The sequence below is a fragment of the Urtica dioica genome, chromosome 1 (assembly GCF_054948205.1).
Source record: "Urtica dioica subsp. dioica isolate 48M chromosome 1, U.dioica_male_clone48M_v1_H2, whole genome shotgun sequence".
In the NCBI taxonomy this organism is placed as follows: Eukaryota; Viridiplantae; Streptophyta; class Magnoliopsida; order Rosales; family Urticaceae; genus Urtica; species Urtica dioica.
The window spans coordinates 12,800,424-12,811,877 of record NC_142756.1 but is presented as its reverse complement, the minus strand read 5'-3'; the positions used below and the strand labels follow the sequence as shown (position 1 = coordinate 12,811,877).

General features: G+C 33.4%; 1 protein-coding gene across 1 annotated transcript; it reads right to left on the bottom strand.

Annotated features, from left to right (window-relative positions):
• Window positions 1-8,072: 8,072 nt before the first annotated feature.
• On the bottom strand, window positions 8,073-10,448 carry ATS9 (non-ATPase subunit 9). Its single transcript, XM_089612673.1, has 2 exons — window positions 10,296-10,448; window positions 8,073-9,629 (listed from the first exon to the last, which is right to left on the bottom strand). Exon 2 carries the CDS (start codon window positions 9,601-9,603, stop codon window positions 8,335-8,337), a length of 1,269 nt encoding a protein of 422 aa, XP_089468799.1. The 5' UTR covers window positions 9,604-9,629; window positions 10,296-10,448; the 3' UTR covers window positions 8,073-8,334.
• Window positions 10,449-11,454: the final 1,006 nt, after the last annotated feature.

Below are 11,454 nucleotides of genomic sequence, written 5' to 3'. Positions count from 1 at the left end.
CGTGTTTAAAATTAATTTACTTTGGTGTTGAAATGTGGCAGCAAATTCCTAAAGAGATTGTGACGCTCGGGCAGTGAAAAAGGATAAGGTAAAATATTCTATTTTAAAAAGAAAACTAAGTAATGTGGCAGAGTAGATGGATCAAGTCATTAAGAAGTGCTCCTCGGGCAGTGAAAAAGCAAGTTTCTTGTACTTGAACTTGAAATATATAATCACTTCTATAGCAAACCGGAATTGAACAAAACTAAAAAATAAAAAAAATAAAGACCTCAATTCTCCAATCAGAGGGAAAGCTTGGCTGATAAACTTAGAAGATGAGTGAGGCTGAGGCTCCTCAATTTTTCGTCGTCATAGAAAGCAAAGCTCTACACAGAAATAAAATTGTGAGCACATGCATTGTATAGTCTTTATATTCTAAATTTTTAGCATTTATGTTACCAGTATCATATACATATGTATTGTTATGGGATTTTCTGGAACCAAATCAAAAGAGGCTACAAACAATAAATCGACGAGTTGTTACATAAATTACAATTGTTAGTGTCTCAAGTCTCAACAACAAATGTTCTTGTGTCTTGTCATACGACGAACTCGTTTGATAAAAGATGAGTTTAGAAATGTTCATTTCTAAAACATCCACATTTCGTAGCACAACATTTCAGGGATTTTCTGGAACCAAATCAAAAGAGGCTACAAACAATATAAAGACTATACAATGCGTGTGTTGTAGCCTCTTTTGATTTGGTTCCAGAAAATCCCTGAAATGTTGTGCTACGAAATGTGGATGTTTTAGAAATGAGGCTTCCAGATAACTTGAAGGAGAAGCTAACTCAACTGATGATGACAAATTATTTATTACATTTTGTATTTTATTAGCCGGGATTTGATTTTTTTTTTTTATCATTATTCTTTATAAAGTCCCAAAGCTTTTATTTGTGTAACAATTTAAAAGCTGTGTAAGAGTTATACTATCAAAATTATTATGATCCACTTTGCAAGACAATGTAATCTTTATATGTGAGCACACACATTGCACAATTAGTTTCTCAATCCATCGACCGTGCACGTCTAAGAATTCTAACTGTGTGAATGAATGTGTCAAGACTACTAAGGGTGAAACATTCGTTTTTTATAATAGTCAACACCTCTGGAGGTCGAAATAGGATTTCCAAACTCATACATAATGTATAAAGTCTTCTGTGAAACATTATGGTAAAATAGGAAACTTGCCGAAATACAAGTTTGCACACAATGGTCAAGACATCTCAACATATCCTAGAATATGTTGACAGACATCTAATTTAACAAACTTCCAGTAAAAAATAAAGCAACAACAAACGTAACAATGTATGTATTAACCCGTTCAGTTCCCTAAAAGCTGAAAAAAAAAACCCATTAAATGCCAACCATGACAAACTAACAAGATTACCAAACCTCGGGATCTCAGATCTAACATTTCAATAAATAAAAAATTGTATAATACATACATATATATATATATATATATATATCATTCCTTTAGAGCAAAAACAATACTATATAAAATCTGATTTATCATGTTCCCACGGTCATAATATTCTTCAAAATCTGGCAAGAGGAATCTCTCAGAAATAAAATATATAGCTATATAGAAACTCGAAAGAAATTATATATTATTCCTTTTTACTTAGGTACCTTTCACAATCACATTTATTTTTAATACAGACACATAGACAGTATTGAAATTGAAATTGAGATTTGGCCAAAATAATATGTGGGAATATAGTATAGTCGCATGCTTCATGATTAGAACAATCACTTTATTTGATTCACAATAAGTGAATGTTTTAATATATAATTGACATTAGTTTCATCAATAATGAGTTATATAATGACTGTTCACAATAATGTGACACATATTATATATTAAAGAAAATTAGAAAAATAGTCAACTTAAACGTTTGACATTATTAAATAGTCAAAATTTGGTAATTTTTTTATAAATAGTCACTTTCAGAGATAAATAATAAGTAAATAGTCAACGTTTGATATATGAAAGTGGTTATTTACTTAAGATTTAAGTTTGAAAATGATTATTTACCTAAGATTTATCAAACGTTGAGTATTTAGCAATGTCAAACATTTTTATTTAATAATGTCAAACGTTTAAGTTAGATATTATGAACTTTATATTTTATTATTAAATAAAGTCTTACTATGTATTAATGAATATATATAAGCACATATATCAATAACCAAATTCGATTGTCAAGAGGCAAAACAAAACGGGAAAATCATCTACCTGGATTGGTGATAGCTAACTCGGTAAGCATCTTTTAAATAACTCACAAGTAAGAAGATGAATTCATCGCTGCAAAAGAAAAAAAATGATAAAATAAAAAAATAGACCGCACTTTCCTAGAGTCATATATACCTCTTTTGCCCCAACGATCATTGTAATATATGTTTAATTTGTTGTTTTGGTTTGTACCATGGTGATTCGACTATTAAGGTTTTTTTTTTTTTTCCAATCCAAGAATGAATTCATAGGCTTGAGTGTCATTTTTAATAAGTTTTATGTTAAATACATATATACATATATATAGAAAATATGTGGATAACCTTTTCTATTTTAGATATCTTGGTCTCAGTTAATCCAGTTTACCTATTAAACGTAAATGACATTTTTGTAAGAGCATAAACAATGTTCCTTTTTCTATTTTTACTTGTTGCACTCTTGAAGTATATATGTCTTTTATATATGTACCCGTGGCCGTATGACATAATCTCATGGGATTTTTTTGTTAAAGTGGGAAAAGAAAACCCACATATCATGGGAGGTTTTTGTAATGCTCACGTGCCACGTTAACCAAACTCATGGTTAATAAAGAAATAGTAATAAAAAATATATACGATAAGAGAATTACTAAAGTGAGAGATGTGTCCCATATCTAGACTGTCGATTGTGTATGGCCATTTCAGGCCTAAAATTCAACGCCACTAGTCTTGAACTGGATGTTGGTTAAGCACTTTCTCTGTAAAATGTCACAACAAGACACAATTTTGTACATAACTTCCATGTGGATCTAAAACTCAAGGCATATACGCTTATAAAGATGCTTGATAATATCCATATACAGTTTTGCGTTTTGTGCGGTCCTTTCCTTTTTCTCAATTGCAGGAAATTTGAAACACATTATTTAAGGCGCGCTAATATTACTCACCGAATCAGCATAAATTAGTACTACTTAAAATCAAAGAGATTGAAATCGCGCATCTCGCGGTCATACCACACCTCTAATTTTGAAGATATCTCGTATCGTATCACGATATTCCACAATATTTGATGAACATTCAGGATATTTCGTACCACGTGAAAAATTGCATTCGGGTGTCTAAGAAAAGATATTTCACGAGATATTTGAACAACAAATAAATTTAAATAAAGAACTTTTCGAATACTCAAAGATAAATTTTAAAATAGAGTTTTCAGTTTTCAACATTTCACACATAAAATTGTCGAACATATAATTTTTATACATAGACATAATTCTTAAACATAAAATAATAGGACTCTAATGGATCATAATATTTAAATAGTCATATTTATTAATCAATCTCTTAAAATAATAGGATCTGGTAGAAGATGAATGAATGAAGAAAAATGACACCATAATATATTAGAAATTTTTTTTATAAGGTGTTGGGCTACTTGTCACAAAACCTCACGAAATTGGTGATATTTGGCTAGATCCGGCCAAAAAAGAACGTCACTGAGGCGAGAAACGTCTTCTCGCATGAAAAATGGGGGTATTCACACAGCTTTGCACACGAGTCGGAAGGGATCGCGTTGAGCTTTTCTCGGCCAAAAACTAGGGTAATGGAGAAAAATGTGAGGTTTTATACCAGAACTCGGTCTTGTGACGAGATCTTCTACGCGAGAAATGTTACGAGATATCACGAGAAACAGACCAATTTGCGAGTTATTCACATATCGCTCTCGCACCTATGCAAGAAGCAAGAACTCGCGTGAGATACCCTCATCTCACACGAGATTTCAATCCTTGCTTACGATAGAATCATTAATTACTAATTACGATTAATATCTAAACACAAATTACAAAAAATAACATCTTAAGGTTAAACAATATAAATTAGGTTTTTTTTTTACATTTCGCAAGAGGATTAAACCATCGTTCTCACCAAAGAGGTCACACCTGGCTTTACCTTGCCACTCATGCTAAGTCATTAAGTGTTTTAAAGGTGAGATCCAACAATGACTTCTAAAAATGTCTTTCATTCTAATATTAATCTCTCCCAAAATAAGCCGTTATGTGAAATAGTTAAAAGTACTCTTTGTCAATCTCAAAAGTTTTTGACAAGCTTATATATATATATATATATATATATATATATATATATATATATATATTCTAAATGAGATTTAAAATATGATTAAATCCAATAGTATTAAAGTCGATTAATCATGCATTTGTATTATGTTCATGATTTCTAATAGCCTAGTTATTGATAATAAATATGTTATAAGGTAATTTAATGAGTCTCGAAGTTGAAAAAGCACAGACTCCTTTAAGAGATTAAGAAAACTCTCTCTCTCTCTCTCTCTCTCTCTCTCTCATCTTCTGAATATGATTTGAATAGTGTACATATATATATGGGTTATTAAGCTATATAGCCACACGGATATAGTGGATTGAGATATAGCCCACCTTTAGTTAATTTCTTGTAAATAGCCAATTAAACTTATTAACAGATTAATAAAAGACTTATTTAACACAGTCAAACATATATTTTAGGTAGTTAATAGGCTGCCACATATGCAAGTTGGCTATTTATAAAGTATTTACCAAAGGTTGGCTAATTTACAATTCCTATAGTTTAGGTGGCTTATGTAGCCAATTTTTTGTATATATATATATATACAACATGTAAGACCAACTACAGTGCATCTTCCAAATGGAGATGGTGATGCACTCCATCTTCAAATCCATCTTAATTCTCTGAATATGATTTGAATAGTGTATCTTCATATTTGAAGATTTCATCTCTATAATTTTTTTAGTACCCAAATTTTTTAAAAATTATAAAAGTACCCCAACATTTAATTTATAACTATAACTTCATACTTTATATGTATTATGTGATGCAATGATATACCATTTGTGGGAGAAATATTCAAATTCTTAAGTCTAGAATTTGTATATCAATTAATATGTTGTGGTGTGTTTTATTTATTTTTATTATCAAATGTAATGCTTTAATTTATGTTGTGGTGTGTTTTTATTTATTTTATTATGAAATGTAATGCTATAATTTGTGTACTTTTATTTTCAATCAATAAATTATCATATTTTGTGCGATGGAGGAATAAATTATCATTTTTTTTTTCTTTTTCGGGCATCATATTACTAATATATATATATATATATATATATATATATATATATATATATATATTTGGACTAATATGAACAAAATTAATTTGTTGGGAAATTTGTAATATATAGAAATAATAATGGGTTAAAACTAAATTATAAAAAATTATAGTGGGAGATGATATACTTAAGATATTCTTTGAAGAAGATGTAAAATAGAGATGAATTTGAGATGAGAAACACTGAGCATCTGCAATGCATCTCTAAAATAGAGATAGAGATAGAGTTTGCTCCACAATGCATATTCATTTGCATCTCTATTCTCCAAATATGGAGCTGATTTCAACAGTGTATCTCAAAATATGGAGATGAACTATTCCATCTCTATATTTGCCTCAAACTTTTAAAAATTATATTATTTGCCCAAAATTTAATTTATAACTACAATTTAGTACTTATATGTATTATGTATATATTTGTAAATTAGTGTATTCTAAAAATTATTAATTAAAAAACAACTCATACTTGAAAAGAGAAAATAAAATTAATGGTGTTGGTCAAATTGTGCAATTAATGATTTTTTTTTTAATTTTCTGATAGATTATTAATAATATCTATGTATTTGGACTAGTATGAACAAAACTAATGGTGTTGGTCAAATTTGTAATTTATCAAAACAATAATGGGTTAAAACTCAATTATAAAAAAATATAGTGGGAGAGGATATACTTAGAATATTCTTTAAAGCAGATGTAAAATAGAGATGGAGTGCAGATAATATATACTGTTCACTAATGTAAATATATAAAATAGAAATGAAAAATAGAGATGGATTGTGGATGGTCTAATTAATGTAAAGATGTAAAATAGAGATGGAAAATGAAGATGGATCGGAGATGGTCTAAGCAAAATGGGTAGTTTTCTGATTTTGAAAACTTAGTAGTTATATTTTTGAATTGTAACATTAAAAAAAAAAAGGCAGCAGGTCAAATATGGTGTTGTTAAATACCAAGGTATAAGGGAATGTGTTTTGACAAATTTCTAATCTCATATATGAGTCATGGCAAATTATTATTATTTTTTTTTTGGAAAAGTTTGCCGGGCCTCGATAAAACCTCTCCGCCCCCTGATAGATGCAACGTAATAGAGATGAAAAGAAAGAAGAAAGCTGCAACCGGAAAGAAATTAGAAGGAAAAAAAAAACTCATTTTGTTTAAATTTTATGTATGACTGTTTACAAGGAAATTAGAAAAATGCCTACTTTATGATTAACATTCACACATATAATGGAAATAAAGTGGGTAATTTCTAGTTTATCATTTTTTATTGATATATTTCAGAATATTCCATGAAGAAAGTAGATGCAATATCCACCTTAAATTTTCATTTTGAAATATACTCGAATCATTTTTTATTTTCTCAATAATACCCGTTCTTATTTCTAAGTGGAATTATTTTCAAAGCTCTGTCGTTTGTTATTGTTCGTCTTTATTCTAATTTTATTCCTCCTCTTTGTCTTCTACTTTAGATTTGGCGCATTTCTATCTTCATTCACAGTTCTTGGACACCATTCTAATAGTTTGTGAGCCCCAAAACATTCATTTTCGTGCAAGTAGTTTTATTTCATTACACTGTTTAAGATGCCCGCTCACCATAGTTAACTAATTTGATAATAAAAAAATCGATAATTTAAATTTCTTCAAGATTTTTATAGAAATTTTTAATGGTAATCAGTATTAGGAAAATTATGGAAATACCATAGGGTCGATATTTTAAAGTTTAGTACGATATTGTACTTCCATTGCATGAGTTGGAAATTTTGTTAACTAAAACATAACGGTACAAACAGGTAAAAAGAATTACGTAACATAAAGACTTTTTAAAATGTATTCTACAAATATCGTCTAAATTTATTTTTAATAATATAAAATAAAATACAGACTGTTATTTCTTTAGTGTTTATAATTTTTTTTTAAACTTTGTTTACGGTTTCATTCTTTTTTTTTTTTTTTTTTCCATTTACAGTTGCATTCTAAATAATGACAATTTCAATGTGAAAAACCCGTATCTAGAGAAATTTTAACATTCGTATATGCAAATATCCACAAACACCGCCTTTGTAAATGGGCGGAAATGGTTGCTGGACTGGACACATATTAGAACTCTTTTGTTGTCTTAGGCGGTTTTTAAAGAACCGAATATGCAACGTTTCTTACGAAACTACTATGCTATGTTTTACGAGTAAAGTAAATCCAATTATTAGAAGAAGAAAAAACACTTCTAAATAATAATCGGACTTCAAAAAAAAAAAATAAACCTCTGCTCTTTCTTTCCTTCCTAAAGAAAAGAAAGGAAAAAAAAAAAAAAAAAAAAAAGCAAATATAAATACTACATACTCCAAGCTGCACAAGCAGAAGAGCCAACTCAGAAAAATCTAACATGACTCCGTATTCATTGAAAATCACAGTAAAGAACAACCAGTCCATAGCCAACAAAGCACCCGGGTCCAACAGTGGAAGAACTAGCCATCACACGAATCAACGATTGAGCCAAAATAACGAGATGTCAAGTTATATATCAAGGCTGATTCCGAGTGCTATATGCTAAATTTGTTCTCGAGACATTCTTTTTTGGTTAAATTTCAGTGTGAAATAGACAGTTGAAAGAGACAAACCCCACGGTTCAAGAACGAGTAACGAAGCCACACGATAAATCCAATGTACTCTTCAAGATGCCAAATTTGAGAAAGGAAAAAAAAAACAAATATTTTTTTACCATTTGAATGGACACGATCATCTAACCAAATAACTCATCAGCAAAGAGCGATAGAGGAAAAAAAAAACATCCAATCGAAAGTCGCATATATGTTACTAAAGTTTTCTCAAAATAAGCTAAAAAAGTATTGAATGAAAGAAAGCAAACATGGCTACAGACCTCCGAGAAACTCGCCGACCCATCATCAAGCCATTATCTTGGCGGATCTGACATACAGACTATCCACAACCTTTCCGATGTTGGAAATGGTCTCCAAGGTCGCCGGGTATATGGCGTCGGTCTTGGGATCGTCGAAGATGACGAGGCAGCCGGCGCCTTGGTCCAAAGTCCCGGCGAACTTCTTGTCCAGGATCATCTGAGAGAGCTTCTTCTCCACGCTGTCGACGGGAAGCTCGATGAGCTCAGCGATGTGGGCGATCTCGACCCTCGAAAAGGGCTCGATCAGACGGCACAGATTCTGCTCCAGGAGGGTGTTGTAGAGCGACGAGAGGTGTCTGTGGACGATCGGGTCTTCCTCGAGCTGGGCCTTGAAGTCGGCGAGCGCGGTCTCGAACAGCTTCAGAGACCGCTTCGAGTAGGCTTCGGCGACGGCTTTCATGGCGTCGAGCTCGGGCCCCACGTACTGGAGGCCGGCCTTGGACGAGATCACCCCCGCCACGTCATCAGCGAGGTTCACCATGATCTTGCAGAGAAGCATGTACTTGAGGCTGAACACGGCTCGCGGGTCCTCGAGGGCGTTGAAGGCCTCGAAGGCCTCGAAGAAGTAGCTGTACGCGGTCTTGTAGTCCTTCTCCTCGGCGTGGAGAATCCCGCTCTGGAGGTCGATCGTGCCTTGCTGGGCCGGAGGGACGTAAATGGCGTTCGCGGCGGTCCGAGCGGCCGTGAGAGCGGCTTTTGCTTTCGGGAGATTCCTCAGAGAGAAGTGAAGCTTGCTCTCCAACAAGTCGATGTCCACGAGAAGAAGCTTGTCGTCGAGTCTCCTCACTTCCTTGACGAGTCCCGAGAGGAGGTTCAGAGCCTCGGAGTACTCTTTGCTCTCCATCAAGAGAGCCGCGAGCCGGGCCTCGACCCTCTGCCGGAGGAAAGTCCGCTTCTCGGAGCGAGTCCACTGGACCATTTCCTTGCAGAGGCTGATCTGGAGATCGGAGGTCCCGGGTATCTTCGCCACCGAGTCGATGATCCCGCGGACTATCTTCGCGGTCTTGGCCTTCGGGATCATGTTGAAGAAAGGCCTGAGCTGCGTCAGAAGGTTCCTCAGATCCTCGGCGCGGTTCTCTTGCTTGAGGAGATCCGAGAGATTCGTGATCGCCTGTTCCTTGATCCGTATGGCGTCCGACGAGGCCGATGGGTTTTCGATGACTCGGTAGAGAATGGCGATGGATTCGGATGGGGTTTTGGCTTCCAAAGCCTGAGCGATTGAATCGGTCGTTGCTGGTAAATAAGACGAAGACATTGTCACGTCTCCGAAATTTCCCACTCCTGCCAAAAAAAAGAGGAAGACAAATGAAACCAGCACAAGGAATTCAGAGAAACAAAAAAGGAAAGACAAACCATCTAACCAAATCACACTAATAATCTCAATCACAGTCATCTAACCAAATCACCTAATAATCTTGAATCATCACGGAAAACAACCGAAATCAACTTCATTTCAAAGAATCCTAATTTCTGACCTTAAGATTCCAAAAACCCCAATTCGATTTTAAACAGCTCGGACCTAAACAAGAATTCCAAGAAACCAAGAACAAAGAACCACGAAATCAAGGCAAATATCCAAGATCAAACTTTAACTTCATGATTTAAGCTCGGAATCCAAAAGCCCCAATTTAAAACCCTAAATCGGACCAAAAACAAGGAAATGACGAAGAGAATATCAGGTTAAGTGGAAACGCCAATAATAACAATAAATCGACGAGACAAGGGGGTTTTGAGACCGGACCTACAGATCCGAAAGGAGTGATTTGAACGGAAATACAATGAAAAACTAAAAAACCAACGGAAAATTCAGGTACAAATCAACGAGAAAACATTAACTTCCCGAACAGAACTGAGATAAATTGCAGGGAGAAAGTAAAACTACGCGATTCAAAGAAACCCTAGAAAACCCAAAAATCGAAAGAAAATGGAAAATGAATTATAACTTACAGTGAAATATGGGGATTATGCGACAAATTGTAGGCAAATAGAAAATTATTATAACTAGCGAGCGAGAAAGAGTCGAGACCACAGCGGAGAAAAGAAAGTTGAGAAAACTTGAGGAAGAGGAAAAAGAAAAAAATTAGTAGACAGACACTTGAAGAAACTATATAACAATTTATTGTTCTTATATTTATTTTCTGCTTAGTTTTGGTGTCAATTGACTTGAGTACCCTCGTATTACATTTTTTTTTATTTTTTATTTTTATTTTTTATTTTTTTTTACTTGAGAGCATCTCTAAACCAAATCCTCAATAATGTATTTTTTTTTGCACTAAAAAAAATACGACTTATGCACTTCTAACCAAAGTTCAAAAATGCAATTTTTAATGTCGTTTCGACCCTTTTGATTTACAGAAAATCGATAAATCGATAAAAAATCGAACGAAAAAAATATGAAAAAAGTAATTGAATACTGTTTTCCATAAAAAAAATCAATAGACCGATAGAAAACCGAACGAAAATAATGTTGCATAATATATCCAAAAATATATATATATATATATATATATATGCATATATTTTACAATTTGTACTTTTATTTAATCATATTGTTTATTTTTATCCAATAAGTTGTAGATATTACTAATATTCGATTTATATTACTAATATGTATATAATATCCAATTTATACACATATACAGACATATGTTTATGCAGAATAAATATAATCATCCAATATAAAAGGAAAATGGCCGGATCTAATAGTCATTTTATTGTTTTGAACCAAAATATTGAGTTAATGGTTTTGGACACTTTTAGTACTGAGTTTAGGAGAGATAAATAATTCATACTCGGTTTGTCCTTTAATTTTTTATTTTTGTTCATTCAAGCCTTGAATGTAAGAGACTTTTTCTATTTCGGTCTGGATTTGAACCCTCTCTTCTCTCAATACCTCGCACATCCTCACCATCTTCCTCTCGTCCTAAAACTCGCTCCTCATTCCCGCCATTTTGCGCGCCAAGCCCTCGCACGCGTGCTCCGGCGATTTCCTCGCGTGTGGCTCGTCGCAAGGCTCCTTTGTAAGCTTCCTTCGTGCTATGCGCTCGACGTCGAGCTCGGCGTAGAGATCGGCGATCTTGGCCTGGGTGGAGTCGAGCTCCGAGGC